This window comes from Heptranchias perlo, chromosome 13 (genome assembly GCF_035084215.1).
Source record: "Heptranchias perlo isolate sHepPer1 chromosome 13, sHepPer1.hap1, whole genome shotgun sequence".
In the NCBI taxonomy this organism is placed as follows: Eukaryota; Metazoa; Chordata; class Chondrichthyes; order Hexanchiformes; family Hexanchidae; genus Heptranchias; species Heptranchias perlo.
Window position 1 is genome coordinate 19219463 of NC_090337.1, and position 18970 is coordinate 19238432.

Genomic DNA, 18970 nt, shown 5'->3' on the forward strand with positions numbered 1-18970 from the left:
GCATTCGCAACCCCTCAAATAATGAAGCAGTCCGAGCCCGCATGCAGCAAGACCTGGACAACATCCAGGCTTGGGCTCATAAGTGGCAAGTAACATTCGCACCAGATAAGTGCCAGGCAATGACCATCTCCAACAAGAGAGAGTCTAACCACCTCCCCTTGACATTCAACGGCATTACTATTGCCGAATCCCCCACCATCAACATCCTGGGGGTCACCATTGACCAGAAACTTAACTGGACCAGCCATATAAATACTGTGGCTACGAGAGCAGGTCAGAGGCTGGGTATTCTGCGGCGAGTGACTCACCTCCTGACTCCCCAAAGCCTTTCCACCATCTACAAGGCACAAGTCAGGAGTGTGATGGAATACTCTCCACTTGCTTGGATGAGTGCAGCTCCAACAACACTCAAGAAGCTCGACACCATCCAAGATAAAGCAGCCCGCTTGATTGGCACCCCATCCACCACCCTAAACATTCACTCCCTTCACCACCGGCGCACTGTGGCTGCAGTGTGTACCATCCACAGGATGCACTGCAGCAACTCGCCAAGGCTTCTTCGACAGCACCTCCCAAACCCGCGACCTCTACCACCTAGAAGGACAAGAGCAGCAGGCACATGGGAACAACACCACCTGCACGTGCCCCTCCAGGTCACACACCATCCCGACTTGGAAATATATCGCCGTTCCTTCATCGTCGCTGGGTCAAAATCCTGGAACTGCCTTCCTAACAACACTGTGGGAGAACCGTCACCACACGGACTGCAGCGGTTCAAGAAGGCGGCTCACCACCACCTTCTCAAGGGCAATTAGGGATGGGCAATAAATGCCGGCCTCGCCAGCGACGCCCACATCCCGTGAACGAATTTAAAAAAAATTCAGAAGTTTCACTTAATAACTAATTCTAATCATTTAAAATATTTAAGAATTAAATTCTTAATAAGATTAATGAAAATGAGTTACAATTTCACTTGGAAATGCAGTGGTCACATTAAATAAATGTTTCATACAGGGTAGTTAGTCAGAGTCAGGAGATAACAAGGGATAAGTACCCCGTAAGACGTTCTAGTCAGAACTACAGCACTTGATTAACTTTTAACAAAAACTACATGGCTGTAATGGATAAAACCTTCCTATCTTAGTTTGGAGATGTCATGTTATTGAAGTATAAAACACTGGTTAGGCCACAGCTGGAGTACTGTGTGCAGTTCTGGTCGCCATACTACAGGAAGGATGTGATCGCTTTGGAGAGGGTGCAGAGGAGATTCACCAGGATGTTACCAGGGCTGGAGCGCTTCATCTATGAAGAGAGACTGGGAAGATTGGGTTTGTTTTCCTTGGAGCAGAGGAGGCTGAGGGGGGACATGATTGAGGTGTACAAAATTATGAGGGGCACAGATAGGATGGATACTCAGGAGCTTTTTCCCTTCGTTGAGGGTTCTATAACAAGGGGACATAGATTCAAGGTAAAAGGCAGGAGGTTTAGAGGGGATTTTAGAAAGAACTTTTTCACCCAGAGGGTGGTTGGAGTCTGGAACTCACTGTCTGAAAGGGTTGTGGAGGCAGGAACCCTCACAACATTCAAGAAGCATTTGGATGAGCACTTGAAATGCCATAGCATACAAGGCTACGGACCAAATGCTGGAATATGGGATTAGAGTAGACAGGGCTGATGGCCGGCGCGGACACGATGGGCCGAAGGGCCTCTATCCGTGCTGTATAATCTCTCTCTCTATGAGTCACAAAGTCTGTCTTTCATTTCAATTTCACTATGGAAAGTGCCATCCAACCTCATTAAAGGTCTGGGACCTTCAAATTAGATCCCCTGATCACAAGTTCATCTTATCAAGGTTTGGTAACACAGCTTCAGCCAGGGCCAGGAAGAGAGTTTGTTATAACAAAGGATTCTAATCACTTTTGTTCACAGTCAGAACCACAATCTCAATTTGCTGATAACGCAAAAGTAAGAGGTTTGGCAAAGTGAGGAGAAATATAAAAGACTTCAGAAAGACACAGATAGTTTTTTTAAAATTTGTTCTTGGGATGTGGGCAACGTTGACAAGCCAGTATTTATTGTCCATCACTTGTTGACCTGAGGCATCAAGTCAACCACGTAGCTAGTGATTGACTGGAGTCACATATAGGCCAGAACAGGTAGGGCTCCCTTCCCTGAAGGACATTAGTGAACAAGTTGGGGTTTATACAGCAGCTTTCATGGCCATTTTCTGTTGCTAGCCCACAAATTATCAGATTTTACAAGTGAATTTGAACTCATTGACCTCTGGATCGCTGGTCCAATACCATAACCACTAAGTTACTGTACACTTGTTTTGTAGTAATGCCATTGACAGATGACAAGGAAATGTAATACATGATTATGAAATATTTAACCATTTTACGAACTTAATCTGGTATTTAGTAAATAAAAAGAAAAAAATTGTAAATGCTGGAAATCTGAAATAAAAACAGAAAATGGTGATTATACGCAGCAGGCCCATCAATATCTATAAAAAGGCAGGTTAATGTTTCAGGTGTATACCCATCTGAGAGAGAACCTGTCAGGGGAGTAATGAGATATACTGACAGACCGGTTGTTATTCCCAGCATTTTCTGTTTTTATTTCAGTTGTTTTGGATGTTCTCCCTATGTAACATGTTCCTGATCTGTTTGTTCTTTTTCCATGGATTGACATTGGACAGGAATATAAACAATAAATACAAATCTGTACAGTAAACTTGCCTGTGCCACCTGCAGCACTTCCAAATGACGGTACAAATAATGATTTTTATTTCTCCTTTTAGGTGCCAAAGGGTTACCGGGTCAGCCTGGTCCCCCTGGTTTTGGTGGAAGGACAGGTACACCTGGGGTAAAGGGAATCCACGGTACTTCAGGATTGCCGGGTTTCCCAGGTACCGATAGTCATTTAGAATGAACAACTGAAACAGTAACTGCTGGTTATCGATATGTTTGATGTGATCAATGTGGCAGTCAGATGTAGAGATCGTAAGATGGGTTTGGATGAAGAACCAAAGAAGTTTACAGCACATGTGGCCCATTGTATTTGTGCGGACCCTTTGTGAGAACAATCCAAATCTTTATTCCACTGTCCTGCTCTCTCCCCATAGACTTGTATCTCCCTCTGCTTCAAATATTTATCCACTTTTCCCTTCAAGGATACAACGGGCGCTAAATTGAGCCGTCCGTCTCCCGTTGTTTCAGTGCTATGCGGCTCCCGGAGATCCAAGATGGCGTCTTGGATGAGCACGCATGTGCGCCGGATGCCATCTTAGTAAAGAGTTTACTGCACCCGCAAATAACGAACACCGACATCATGTAAAGTAGGGAGAATGTGCGTTTGATCAGTGTGCAATGCTGATTTAAAGCGATAGACACCATTTTGTGCTTAACACTCCACTCAACTGCGACCATCTAAACATGTCTTAGAGTGTCTGGAGGACCCCCCACCTGTGATATTTAAAGAGACCATGCATGATTTACAGGTTAGTTGCTGGATTATTGCTTCTGGCTGCTGATGCATTTGTAACTGTTTTTAGAGGTCTCCTATACTTGAATACTAGGACACGAGGACATAGCCTAACATTTAGAGCCAGGACGTGCAGGAGTGAAGTGAGCAAATGCTTCTACACGCAAAGGGTGGAACGCTTTTCTGCAAACGGCAGTTGATGCTAGCTCACTTGTGAATTTTAAATCTGAGATTGATAGATTTCTGTGAACCAAGGGTATTAAGAGATATATATGGGGCTAAGGCGGGTTTATGGAGTTAGGTCACAGATCAACCATGATCTCAGTGAATGGCAGAACAGGCTCAAGGGGCTAAATGCCACTGCCACTTGCTGCCTCCTGTTATGCGCCACCTTCTGCAAGAAAGTGGGATGTGTGTCTGGGTGATGTGCCTGCCATGGTTGAATAGCTGCCAGTGTGTGTGGCCTATGGGTTGTGGATGGGCGGCTTGCAACAGTGGTAATGTGTAAGGGTGAGGGGAAGAATCTGATTGGAAGAGTTGCGTACTGATGGAAAGAGTTTGTTGGTATGTGGGTGTAGTGCGTGGTGCAGTTGGTAGGAGACACCACTTGACAGTTGACCTCACTCACCTTGACCACTCATGTCAATGCATTGAACTTCTTCCTGCACTGCATCCATGTTCACGGTGCTATGCACCTGGCACTGACTTCGTCCCCCGCTGCCTTCCACTGCCTTTTGAGCATATGTCTGGAGGGCCTCTTGCTAGCCCCCCCCCCCCCCCCGCCCAACCACGGATATAGGATGTCCCTCCTTCTGTCCACCTCTTGCACCAAGGCCTCTAGTGCATCAGCAGAGAACCTTGGTGCAAGCACTCTCGCAGGCCTGGTCGGATCGATAGATTGGTGAGATCTGGCATGCAGATTGAAGTATGTGGATTTAGTGGTGTGCAACCTTTATTCATTGTTTTAAAATAACTCAACAGTTTGTAAACATAGGGACGGGACCTGCATCTGTGTTTATGTAGACGATGTCTGATCTCCGTTCAGACTCCGTGCAGACTGTTATTTTTAGCAAATTACAGGTACCGGCTACCTTTAAGAGATTTTGGTTGGCTGTCAGAGAGACAGCCTGCCTTTAAGAGATTTGGGCTCCCCCTGCTGGTGGAAAGTGCGAATGTCCTTGAATCCTCGTATCAACGCAGGTTTTTAACGCTTGGTTGAGGTAAGTGCTGAGGCAGGACAATTGTCTCGCCCTGCCTGCAATGGAAGCACCGGGCACTGGTTAATTGCGTATCGCGGCTCCCGCGCCCGCTTTGTTGCCTTATCCAATTTAACCCCCAATGTTCTCCGCCTTAACCATATCCTGCAGCAAAGCAATCCATACTCCAGCAATCCTCTGTGTAATGTAATTTTTCCTAACCTCTTTACTCACTCTCGCAATGACAGTTTTCAATTGATAACCACTACTCACTGACTCCCCAACCAGAGTCTTTCCCTCTTCAGTCAATTCAAATCTTTCATAATTTTACAAACATGGATTAAATCTCCTCTTAGCCATCTCTGTTCCGGTAAAAATAATTCAGTATCTTATATAGCTCTATAAGCTCCCATCTGAGAGAGAACCTGCCAGGGGAGTAGTGAGATGTAGGAGAACAGTTAGGAGACAGACACCACGGAATCCACGGTGACACATAATGTCCAAGAACGACAACACAATTGAAAAAAAGAAAATGTAACATGACACCACAGTCGCAGGATCTTACAGAGGAGCCCTCACAAAAAGAAGTGGCCATTGTTGTCTGCAGCTTGAAAACATGAAAGACATGTCAGCCATAGTTATCGGTCTCCTTAACTCCCCCACTCCACATCTTGAAACAACAGGAAAGGGGAGGGTTCCATGAGGACTGAGGATACTGAAAATGTTCCAACAGCTGCACAGTGACATTCTCCTTTCTCCATAGTATGTAAGTAGGTTGGATGGAAAAAAAACATGGAGCAATGTTACATGTTAAGCCAAAAAGGCCTGTGGTTAATTATATAAACTATGGTGTAACCAGAGAAGAATTTTTGCATTTGAAAGAAATATATAGCTATGGAATTGGCAGTAAGAATAAGACAAGTAGTCAGCTCATTTTTAAAGTGGACTGGATGTAGAGGGCTAAATTGGAACTGTAGCATTGTATTAGACATATGGTTATGTCACAGGCATTACCAAGTGTTAGAAATCATATTGAAAGTGGTCACATGACCAACTTGTTCTATAATGATTGTGTTGATTGACCCCTTAAGGTATTCAAGGACCTCCAGGAGATTCAGGACGTCCAGGACCAGCAGGATCACCCGGTATCCCAGGACAACTAGGACCTGTAAGATCTCCTGGCCCACCAGGTTCCAAAGGTAAAGTGTGGAGATGTAATGGGACCCAGAGGCACCTGTTAGTGGCTATTTCAATAATGGCTGTTTGAGAAACTGGATCAAAGCCAGGAATCTGAAACATTTACTATTATTAACAAAGTGTTCAAACCTATAAAAACTGAACGGTTTTCCAGGATAAGGTTCTATAATGATCGTATCCTGGAGTCTGTTTCTTAAAATCAGAACTGCACAAAATATACAATTTCTGTTTTGCCTGTGTCTGGTCTCCCAGTTGGAGCCCCCATTTATTTTTGCTTCAAAGAGACTGAGGCATATAGAATGGATGGTGCCAAGTACAATCAAGTGCTCCTTACCTCTCTTGATGATGGTGTTGTTTTAGCCACTAAGACATGCTCCAAGCAGGGACACATTCAAAGCTGTCTGTATCAAAATTAAGTTCAGAGAATCATTTTAATTCTTAAACAACTGTTCAACCACATTAGAATATGTTCCACTTCAAAAACACAATTTTGAGAAATAAATGATGACAAATACTGAGTTATTTAGTGAATACAGATGTTGTTGGTAGAATATGTGTCCATTTTTGTTGATGATCTAGTTAGTGTGAGCTTCAGTTGGAAAGGGATTTGTCTACATCTGATCTAATGAACAGTCAAGTGACATATAAATGAGTATCAATGCATTATTAGTTGCACATGGTAAGTGTAAGAACTCCCTTACCTGCTCTCATGTTTTCATGTTGCTGTTTTTCTTCTGTCTTTCCTCTTTTGATACTGTCCCTCTCTTTCTCTAATCATTTTCTCCCCTTAACCGTTTTTCTTCTCTCTCTGTCCCTTTCTTCTTTCTTTTCTGTCCTTTCGGGTGGTAGGTGGTATGGCAGGGGTAGGAGTTGCCAAAGGCTGCAGGCTGTATTTGGGGTGGGGGTTGTGACGAAATACAATTTTCAGCCATTTCCTTCACATCCGCTCTGTCAATCACTCCTGCTTCTTCCCACCTCCTCAATCTCATCACTGCTCCTAACTCTTTTCCTTTGCACTACTTGTTCAATATCTGTAACCTTCCCCTTGCTTTGTTGTCACTTTTAATCCTCCATTCACTCCCCCTCACACACTCCCACTCATCTCTCACTAATCCTGCTCACCCCCCCCTCACTCCCTCCAAGAGGCCAGAGTCCTCCCTCACCCCTAATCTCTATCTCTCTCTCTCCTCACCTCAGTTTAAAGCACTTTCTGAACTTTGTGGATCATAAAACAAAAGCCGCACCAGTTGTGTAATCAGAACACTGTAATTTTGCCACTCCCGCACATAAATACAGACATGGTCTCTTTTTTTTTTAAAAAGCAGTCAATATAAATTTTACTTCAATAAAGTTTTTGAAATTTGCCTTCTTGTTTTTCAAAATTATTTGAAGAAAAACTACTGAGCAGAAAGTGTTAGAAACTAAAGAAAAATATTCCATCAGTGAGACTGACTGAAAGATGTTGATGCATTGTCAGAATTTCAGTACGTTGCACATGCTCAGACTGCATCATCCAAATTCAGCTCACAGAGTCATGGCTCTGGGCAAAAATCTCAAGTGCAAACTTTTGGGAGAGGGTGAGGCCTTTAGAGAAAAGCTTCAATTAAGGTATTAACAACAACAACAACTTACATTTATATAGTGCCTTTAACACAGTAAAAACGTCCCACGATGCTTCACAGTAGTGTTGACGGTATTAAAAGACACAAAGATATTTCAGTGAATAAATATAATCATATTATTTTGAAATATATAATATATTGGAAATTCTTTTGTTTAAACGTCTTATTAAGAATTTCAGTTGCTGAAGGAAAAATGGGAGATTAAAAAAATTCATAATGCATCTTGAGTGATTTGTGTATAGTGGAGACTTCTGTGCCGCCTTGTGAGATATGGGATCAGATCTTTGGTTTAAATGTTCTGAACACCTGAATTTAACAGATTCTGAACCTGGACAAAACACCCACTTCAAAATACCAAAATGTTTATTCTCTACAAATAACAAATTATAGTTTGTCTCAACTAGGGCACTGAACTTATTAACTGAGACATTGCTATTACAACTATTTTCAAATGGAAATATAAACAATAAAATATTTCATAGACATATCTTGGTGCAATCCTTAAAAAAGTTAATATGCCGGGTATGAAAACAAGTGACTGGAAACAATGTCCCCTTTTCTGCAGGTCAACCTGGATCACCTGGTTTAAATGGTCTAAATGGATTGCAAGGACAAAAAGGAACACAAGGGCCTCCAGGTAAATTATTATGTATATTTTAAACACTGTACCAACAACTATTCCATCCAACCAAGCAAGTTCTTGAAACAGATACCAGTAACAACGAAACATCATCTCTTCCAGGTAATTGCACTAAAATATTTTTCCCTGGATACAGATACAAACCTTTTTGTCTCTTTGACACAGATACCAATCACACCCATATGCCATCTCTAGGGCATAGTTAGAAATCACACCTAAACACCATCTCTTCAAGAGAGATACCCATCACACCGACACCACCTTATGAACACAGATGCCAAATATAAAAATAAACATCAACAACAACGTGCATTTGTTTGGGGCCTTTAACATAGTAAAATGTCCCAAGGTGTTTCACAGGAGCGTTATCAAACAAAATTTGACACTGAGCCACATATGGAGGTATTAGGACAGGGGTCAAAGAGATAGGTTTTAAGGAGCGTCTTAAAGGAGGAGAGAGAGGTAGAGAGATGGAGAGATTTAGGGAGGGAGTTCCAGAGCTTAGGGCCTAGGCAGCTGAAAGCACGGCCGCCGATTGTGGAGCGATTAAAATCAGGGATACGCAAGATGCAAGAATTGGAGGAGGGCGGAGATCTCGGAGGGTTGTAGGGCTGGAGGAGGTTACAGAGATAGGGTGGGGTGAGGCCGTGGAAGGATTTGAAAACAAGGATGAGAATTTTAAAATTGAGGTGTTCCCGGACCGGGAGCCAACGTAGGTCAGCGAGCACAGGGGTGATGGGAGAATGGGAGTTGGTGCGAGTTTGGATACGGGCAGCAGAGTTTTGGATGGTGGAAGATGGGAGACCAGCCGGGAGAGCATTGGAATAGTCCAGTCTAAAGGTAACAAAGGCATGGATGAGGGTTTCAGCAGGAGATGACCTGAGGCAGGGGCAGAGACGGGCGATGTTACAGAGATGGAAGAAGGCGGTCTTGGTGATGCAGCGGATATGTGGTCGGAAGCTCATCTCAGGGTCAAATAGGATGCCTAGATTGCGAACGGTCTGGTTCAGCCTTAAACATTAACCAGGGAGAGGGATGGAGTCAGTGGCTAGGGAACGGAGTTCGCAGTGGGGACCAAAGACAATGGCTTCTGTCTCCCCAACATTTAGTTGGAAGAAATTTTTGCTCATCCAGTACTGGATGTCGGACAAGCAGTGTGACAAGTGAGAGACAGTGGAGGGGTCAAGGGAGGTGTTTGTGAGGTAGAGCTGGGTGTCGGCAGCGTACATGTGGAATCTGACGTTGTGTTTTCGGATGAACTCTGTGTCAATTGTATAAAATTATGTCCAGTTGGTTGATAAGTTGCTTTTCATTGTTGCTGTCTGATGCTAAGTCTTTAATTACCTTTAGATTATTGAGTTTACCTTTATCCTGTAACCTGTCACATGATTTGTTAATATTGCTTCAATCCTGTAAATAAAAAGGACCTAGTGAACCAGGACCTTCGGGATCATCAGGATCACCTGGATCAAAAGGTGTAAAGGGTTCTCCCGGATCTCCAGGAAGGTCTATTCCATGCCCAGAGGGCAGACCAGGACCTCGAGGACCAGCAGGTAGGAAAGTACGTTATCTTAAGGGATCAAGTTCTTCAATCTCCCTTTGAGTACTGCTTGACTCAGCTGTCCAGTGTCTTAAACTGAAAACACAATGTACTCCGTTATGGAAATAAACAACGCAAGTCCGAGTACCGAGTATGTTATGCTTCCATCACCTCAACTACTTTTATAAATATTACTTGAGTAAAAATTTGTACCGGTTTGAGGTTTGCATTTCAGCACTTCCTGAAAGTGTTTGGTATGTTTCTCCCCTTTGTGTTTTTTCTGTGCCCCATCATTTTCCTGCGTGGACTCACACTCAACAGGCAGGTTATAATTTGATTGAGAAGCTTTGCAGTACTTTTAAAATCATGTGCTAGGTAAGGAAACAGTTTCTCTTTATTTACTTTATCTAAACCCTTCATGATTTTGAACACTTCTATCAAATCTCCTCTGAACTTTCTCTGGTCTAAGGAGAACAACCCCAGTTTCTTCAGATATGTGATTAGTGCTAACATTGTTCATTGGATGCATGATCAATTCTAACACTGATCATTGGAAATATGACTAGATCTTACACTGTCCATTTGACCACATGGCTAGATCTGATGCTGCTTCTTGTTGTTTCATTCATTTGTTATCTTCATGTATTTTACTTGTCAACTTCTCATGTTCATGTTGTAGAAAAAGAAGAAACCTGTCGACATGTTGTATTAATTCTTGTTTTGATTTGCATGTTTGCATTTGTCTTTGTCTAATTCCATCACATGAATCCTTATTACCTCCTGCTATTTGGTCATGGCCTTTATGAACTGTCTCCAGCATCTCCAGGTGAGCACTCGAATATATAGATTACTTGACATATAATTTGTGAGTTCCAGTTATTGAAAAAAATTGCTTTGCCCGCACTAGTTGGTTGTATCATGTGAATGTGCAAAGTTACAAAGGGTGCTATGTGATCACTTACCAGCATATCTAACCCTTCCCTTGTTTCTGTGATCCAGTATTGTACACGTATCCCATGTATTAACAAGCACTTTGTGTAGAATTTCTCCATCAGTGGCACTGTGAAATGGAAATCTTAGAGGCTATCTTTTTTGCTTAAATCAGATCCATTCCTTCGCACCTCCCTCCCAAAATTTGTGCAAAACCAACATGGCAGAATATTCCTTACACTAAGGCTAGAATTGTGGAGCGAGCTCTCCATTCATGGTGTCACTGCAATAAGTTCATTCTGTACAAAATGTCTCCTTCCGGGTATAAAGCAGGGCTGGCTCAAAATGTTTGGGCATTTTATGCAAGAGCAGATTTGTGTCCCCCCGCCCCCCCCCCCCCACCCCAGACTGTGATAGACAAATGCTGAAGGAATGAACTGTTGTTTTCGAGTGTCTGGGATTTACATTTCCCCTGGGAAGGTTCAGAAATTTACATGTAAAGTGGTCCAATAAATTTGCATTGAAATTGCAGGTGTGTGTGGGCCACCAGGACCTCCAGGTTCAAGAGGACCCTCTTGCAGTATTATGTCTAGTGCATTTCCCTATTGATCTGTGTTCCATGGGCACAACATATCACATAAGACAGAAGTTCCCAATTATATTCAGGGAAGGGCCACTTACCTCACTCACCAAGACCAAGATGGGACATCATCCAAATCCTGGATTTCATCAGGTCAATAGAAGTAACTTTTTTTGCTCTCTCCCTGTGAACAAACAATGACGGACAGGAAAAGACCCTTTGGTCCATCCAGCCTGTCCTACATAATCGTGATAGCTTGTGTATCACAATATATACACTCCCCACCCCACACCATGTGATCTCCTGGGAGAGGCAAAAAAAACAGACAAAAGCCCAGGCCAATATGGAGGGGGAAAAATCTGGGAAATTCCTCTCCGACCCCTTTGGTGATTGAAACTAGTCCAGGAGATCACACTGGTCCCGATAATTCTTTGCATTACTATTACCTACCTTTTGTAAAAGGTGAACTCCGCCCCAGCCAGAAACAAGTCCAGCTTTTGCTTGAATGAATTCAGTGAATCGAAGTCCACCACACAAGCCGGCAGCCTGTTCCAGAGGTCGACTATTCTCTGGGAAAGAACCACCTCCTGACATCTAACCTAGATCTGGCCTTGAACAACTTAAAATTGTAACCCCTGGTCCTCCCTAACGTATTTAATTGGAACAAACTGTCAACTGGAGCACAATCTATTCCCTTCATCATCTTATAAACCTCAATCAGATCACCCCTAAGTCAATGTTTCTCTAAAGAATAGAGTCCCAGCTGTTTTAACCTATCTTGATAACTAACATGCTTTAAGCTGGGAATTAGTCTAGTGGCCCTCCTCTGCACCCTTTCCAAAGCCTCAATATCACCCACCATGTGAGGAGACCAAAACTGGATACAATATTCCAAATGAGGCCTGACCAAGGTCTTGTACATGAACAAATAGTATGCTTTGTCTTATAATCAATTGTCCTATAAATGCACCCCGACACCCTATTTGCTCTAGCTATCGCTTCACGGTATTGCTCATGAACCTCTAGAGATCTATGCCCAGATCTCTTTCTTTCTCCATCTGCTTTAATGCTTTTCCCTGAAGGGTGTATGTATGTTGAGCATTTGTCCTACCCACATGCATAACACTCTGAGTCTCTATTACTCTCCCTTATCCCTTTGTCTCTCATTTTCTCTGGCTTTTTCTGGTGCTTTTTCTGTTACTCCAGTGATCCCAATTCCCTTCAATAGTGTGCTTTTACTCCAGTCATTTCTCCCAACTTGACACGCCCATCAGTGCACACAAGATATGATGCTTATGCTCCTCTGAACCCTAGACTCCTGAATAGCTCATCAGTGCATCGTAGAAGGTGCTCCCCAGAGCCCTGAATAGCTGTTCAGTGCACTATAAAAAATGTTCCCTTGGATCCCTGAACAGCTGATCAATGCAGTTAGCAAGGTAGAAGAAGATGCAAGTGATGCAGGCTTCAGCTGGTCCTGACTTAAAGTCATAGAGTCATAGAGTCATAGAGAGTCATAGAGTTATACAGCACGGATAGAGGCCCTTCGGCCCATCGTGTCCGCGCCGGCCATCAGCCCTGTCTACTCTAATCCCATATTCCAGCATTTGGTCCGTAGCCTTGTATGCTATGGCATTTCAAGTGCTCATCCAAATGCTTCTTGAATGTTGTGAGGGTTCCTGCCTCCACAACCCTTTCAGGCAGTGAGTTCCAGACTCCAACCACCCTCTGGGTGAAAAAGTTCTTTCTCAAATCCCCTCTAAACCTCCCGCCTTTTACCTTGAATCTATGCCCCCTTGTTATAGAACCCTCAATGAAGGGAAAAAGCTCCTTAGTATCCATCCTATATGTGCCCCTCATAATTTTGTACACCTCAATCATGTCCCCCCTCAGCCTCCTCTGCTCCAAGGAAAACAAACCCAATCTTCCCAGTCTCTCTTCATAGCTGAAGCGCTCCAGCCCTGGTAACATCCTGGTGAATCTCCTCTGCACCCTCTCCAAAGCGATCACATCCTTCCTGTAGTGTGGCGACCAGAAATGCACACAGTACTCCAGCTGTGGCCTAACCAGTGTTTTATACAGCTCCATCATAACCTCCTTGCTCTTATATTCTATGCCTCGGCTAATAAAGGCAAGTATCCCATATGCCTTCTTTACCACCTTATCTACCTGTTCCGCCGCCTTCAGGGATCTGTGAACTTGCACACCAAGATCCCTCTGACCCTCTGTCTTGCCTAGGGTCCTCCCATTCATTGTGTATAAAGCTTGAAACAAAGGAAGAAGGAAGGAGTGAGAGATACCATTCAATGAATAAATATCTCCTTTTGTAAGATTTAAGGATCACGCTGCTATTTGGATAATTACAGTTCCTCTTTAAGCAGACAATATTTTTACCAATTACTGTATTTCAGAATGTATCCTTGTCAAAATATAAAATCTATAACAATGATATAACTGTTCTTTGAACTACTTTAACAACTAGGACCATTATTTCAATATGTCCAATAAATTTGCATTGAAATTACAGGTGTGCATGGGCCACCAGGACCTCCAGGCCCAAGAGGACCCACTTGCACTATTATGTCAACTGGACCTCCAGGAGATGAAGGTCCACCAGGTTTTGATGGTCCACCAGGTATGAGAACTTTTGTCATGACAGTAACCATACTTAGATTAAAGCTTTTATACTCATTTCACCTGGCCTTTAAAAAGATATTGGGGGCAATTTTAACCTAAACCGCTTGTCGGGAAACTGATGGGATCGGGTGCAATGCTGGTTTTACGACCTGTCCGATTTTGCTCTTCATTGAAGTTAATGGAGGGTAAGTGTTAGTACACTTATCAGTCTCTCTTACTTGCCTCTAGTTACTTTGTTTTATGCTTTCAAATGACTAGGAAGAGGCAGTTGAACAGCAGTTTTGTTTTGTGTACAACTCCCTTGCTTTCACATCATGGAATTCTGCTCCGGTGACATCAAGGAGAACAGTGGGCTGTGGGTCACACATCATATTTGCGATATAACAAAAGTAGAACTTTTGCATACAGATATATTTCTCCATAATAAAAAGTAACCTCACAGTAGAGACCTTTAAACAATGCTCCAGCTTTATTCCATCTCCTGTGAACCACAAAATGAGCGTTGCCTACGCTGTTGTCCTGCTGCCCTCTGTTGGTAATTTGGAAACACAAATGGGCTTTGTTCCTAGCACCTGAATTAACCTGTGCTTTTTGGCAAGTTTGGGATGCACCAGCAATTTTGAAGGTGGAATCTGGGGGAGGACCGGTTTGCGTCCCGTAATGGCAGTACCATAGTTCCGTCGCTGTCTGGGGTCTACTCAACCTACGCCCGACGGTGCTGCCGCAGCATCATTAAAATAAATGCTAACTCGGAGCAGCAGCGTTGGAGCAGCAAAATCCATGACTTGAACATCCATTGCATCAAGATGATTGATGAGCTTAAAATGGTGATCTATTACCAGCATCAGCTGAGACTGCTAGACGTGCTTCAGTTTGGAGCCTGCAGAGTGATTGCTAGAGTTACAGAAGAGTTTTTAAAGTGTCTTTTTTTGTGGCATGCACCTGTATAGAGTTGGCCTTGCCACTGATATCTTGAGGGTGTGAGACCGCTGGGATATTTCTGCCCTCACCCATGGTAAGAAGTTCTGAGTGCCAGGTGTGGGATTCCTAATGGCTATTGTCTTATTTGCAAGTTTAATGGAGGAGGAGGAGCAATGCAGGATAGAAGAAAGGAGAGTGAGGCACCATGTGAAAAGGATGTGCCCTACAAGATATTACTTACCCGTCCCCCAAAGAATTTACAGGCAACACAGATCATATGAAGATGTCAGTGAGGAGCTCTGTGTGAGAAGAGTGCTCTTCTGCAATGAGGCAATAGGGGAGCTGTGCAGCTACTACATGAAGATCTGTGGCCAAGATCATCTGCCCAGACAGTTTTGCTTGTGGCTGTGAAAGTGATGACCACGCTAAATTTTCATGCCACTAATTAGAGGGTTAGTGAAGCCCTTAACCACAATGCAGTATGAAGGATGACTTGTGCAGCTATTAATTTTAGATGATGAGCAGTGAGTTGGCGTCCGTGGTATCCAAGAAAGAGAAGTATGTTACCTTGCCTGCCCTCTTCAGGTCATTGGACTTTTTCCGGCACTAATCTGCAGTTCTGGGGGTGAGAGATAGTGCTCAGTGTACTGCTATCTCCCTCCACGTGGCATGAGAGACACTTTCCTGAGGTTCTCTCCCATGGGCACCCAGCAGTCTACCTCCCCTTTGTGGCATTCCACTGTGAGCGTCAGCCTTATTAAAATTGTGTGCTCTTTCTGCCTCCTAGCAATGCCCTGCTCAGTTCTTTGTGCCTCTGCCCATTACTCCACTTGAAGAGATTCTTTAAAAGTGCCCCAAAATCTCACAGGTGCCATCTATTACAGCAGTTTCATAGTCTGCTCAGTTCTTCAAGCTGTTTGCTACTTACCTGCTGCTCTTCCAGCCTGCTGCCATATATCCTTAGCCATTCTAGGCTTTTTAAAGGCAGATCCAACCCCCCTCGCCCCCAGTGCGCTACTCCCATGTTACGCAGAGGTTCCACTCAGCCAACACCAATGGATATTTTTAAAAGCTGACTGCAATTTATGGCGAGGCCGGCACTGACGTGGTTTAGAGATTGGGAATCCTTGCTCTGTAGTGCAACATCAGAGCAAATGACCTTATATTTACTTACTCCTCCTTTTAACCTAACTCTCCAGGAGGGGAGCCCACAGGATCCAGTGGAACATCCAGTTTTACACCCCGCCCAATATTAGTCTTCATTGACTTCAGTGGAGAATAAAATTGGACGATGTGTAAAACCAGTGTTCCACCCGATCTCATCAATTTCCCGATGGGAAATTACGCCCCAATATCTCTACCAATGAGCATGGACCATACACTTCATGTCGCTTTGTAACAGTACTGCAATTGGCAGTAGCAGAGCAATGAGATCAGCAGTGAGACACAAGTGACTGTTCCTCAGTAGCCAGACGGAGAATTGCATTATAGCACAATTCTTGTCATTATGCATATGATTAATTCTACCTAGCAGTATTACATAGAATCAATATAGTTTACATTGCCTTCATTCTCAGATTATCAGATTACCCACCTAATCTCTTTCATGGTCAGTAATTTTGTCTTCTTTTGCAGGTCCTCCTGGTTCTCCTGGTGACCCAGGGCTCCCCTCCATACCATGCAAAGGGGATGCTGGAGAATCAGGCACATCAGGTGGAAGAGGTGCTCCAGGACCACCAGGAGAGCAGGGCCCTTGTGGATTTAATGGCCCTCCAGGGCCACAAGGTCCAAAAGGTATTTACAAAGTACAAGTTTAAATTAACTTTTCAGTACTATATTGGTATTGGTCTGTGCCACAAGAATACCCAAATGCTAAGAACTCCAATTTGACTCCCACTAAGACTTGTATAGTTTGTAGAGGCAGCATTTTTGCAAACAACAAATTCCTAATTTCATGAGAGATCCTGGAAGTTGATTACATTTTGATTTAAGATATTATGCATTTTATTTGTCCTTTTTTCCACAGAAACATAGATGTTTACAGCATACAAGGCCATTTGGCCTATACTGTCTGTGTAATCACACTGTCAACCACGCTCTCCCCTTAGTTCCATATCTTCCACTGTTTCAAATATTTCTCCAATTTTCCCTTAAAAGATGCAATGTTCTCTGCTTCAAGTCCTCCCTGTGGCAAAACATTCTCTACTCCAACAAACTGCTGAATAAAGAAATTTCCCCTAACCTCTCTCCTCTCTTAGTAACAATTTTAAATTGATGCTCCCCTCATCATTGATTCTCCAATCAGAGGAAATAGTCTTTCCCGATTCAGGCTATCAAAAAACTTCATAATTTAAAATACCTCTATTAAATTTCCTCTTAGCCTTCACTGCTCCAGTGGAAATAGTCACATTAGCTCAAGTCTTTCCTCATAACTATAACTTTCCATCGCTTATATCATCTTGGTGAATCGGCACCGTACGCTCTCTATAGTTTTATGTCCTTTCTATAATTGGGTGGTCAAAACTGCACACGGTACTTTAACTTTAGCCTAACCAATGCTTTATGCAAATTTATCATTACTTCTTTACTCTTGTACTCTATGCTCCTATTTATGAAACCCAAAATATTGTGTCCTTCTTTTTGGCATTATTTACCTGCAGTCTGGGAATTGTGCATTTGAATCCCTAGATGTCTCTGTTCATTCACACTCTTCAGCATCTTTCCATTGAGTGTATATTCCCATTCCTTGTTTTTCCCCCCAAAATGTATTATCTACAATGTATCTGTAACCTGGCAGCCCACTCTGCTAACAGTCTATGTCTTCCTGTAGTCTTTTACAGTCCTCCTCGCTGTTTGTTAAACCTCCTACATTTGTGTCATCAGCAAATTTTGAGATTGCACTCCCTATGTCCAAGTCATCTATATACATTGAGAACAAAAGTGGACCCAGCACTGATACCTGCGATACTCCACTTCTAATCCTTCTCCAATCTGAATAACATCCGTTTACACTAACTCTTTGTTTCCAACCAACTTTCTACCCATAGTGCTACTTTTTCCTCATACCATATACCTGATTTTTTTTACAAGCCTGATACACCTTACCTAATGGAGTTTGATAATCCAAATACACCACACATATTGCATTCCCTTTATCTATTCAATCAGTCACTTCTTCAAAAACCTCTTTAGAATTTGTCAAACACAATGTGCCTTTAACAAATCCAGGCAGGCTGTCCTTGATTGACCCATACATTTCTGAATGCTCACTAATTTTATCTCTAATCATAGGTTCCGGGTTTGCCCACAATTGACATTAGACTGGTCTATAGTTAACCAATTTATTCTTTTCTCACTTCTTGAACAGAGATGTTATATTGGCCACTCTCCAGTCCACCAACATAATTTGCATATTTAAGCAGGATTGAAAAATTGTGGACAGAACCTCTGCTATTTCCTCTCTGATTTCATTCAACAGCCTAAGGCACATGCTGTCAGAGCCTGGCGACTTATCCATCTTGAATTCTGCTAGTCTTTTCAGAATCAATTCCTCTTCGACAGTTATCTGTAACAACTGTTCTATATCCTCCTGTAATACACCTATGTCCTCACTTTCACCGTCATTTGTAAAAAAAAAGCAGGATATTTATTTAATATCTCCACCATACTTCATTCTGCACAATTAGACTCCATCCTTCTTTCATCCTTTAATTAATGGTTTCTTTTTATATGCTATCCCTGGATACACTGAGGATCCATGATTGGTGTCATATCGCACTCTATACATATTCACGAGGGTTCCTTGCACTGTCAGACGTCTGTGTTTAATTTATTGGCCTGATCTTCCACTAGCACTACACTCGCACAAGAATCAAGCTCCACTTACTCACTTCAGACAAATATTGATTATAGAAAAAAACTCCTGTCCAACTGCATCTGAAGGCTAAAAACCTCTTATGTCTGAATTCCGCAGTCTTCTGACCTTTTACAATCCATGGCCTCTCGAACTTTGTTTTTAAAGACCAAAATTATTGCACTTTATTTCATATTTCATAATGCAGACTGCAGTTACAATCTGCTGTTCTTGCTTGTTGCTAAGGTGAAATGGGAGAGCAGGGGTACGCTGGGTTCCCTGGGCTTGTTGGACCGTTGGGAGCTCCAGGTGATCAAGGTGAATGTGGTTGGCATGGCCTGCAAGGACCTCAAGGTCAGTTATCTTGTTAA

The 18970-nt window shown here is 43.0% G+C and overlaps 1 protein-coding gene across 1 annotated transcript in view; it reads left to right on the forward strand.

Moving 5' to 3' along the window:
* The window catches only part of LOC137331753 (collagen alpha-4(IV) chain-like), a 144675-nt gene extending 125705 nt beyond the window's left edge, over positions 1-18970 (forward strand). The window contains exons 37-43 of the mRNA XM_067995736.1: positions 2804-2911; positions 5774-5881; positions 8067-8138; positions 9566-9694; positions 13716-13823; positions 16382-16540; positions 18846-18970. Of these exons, the coding sequence (XP_067851837.1) occupies positions 2804-2911; positions 5774-5881; positions 8067-8138; positions 9566-9694; positions 13716-13823; positions 16382-16540; positions 18846-18970 (809 nt within the window). The remainder of the gene's footprint in view (positions 1-2803; positions 2912-5773; positions 5882-8066; positions 8139-9565; positions 9695-13715; positions 13824-16381; positions 16541-18845) is intronic.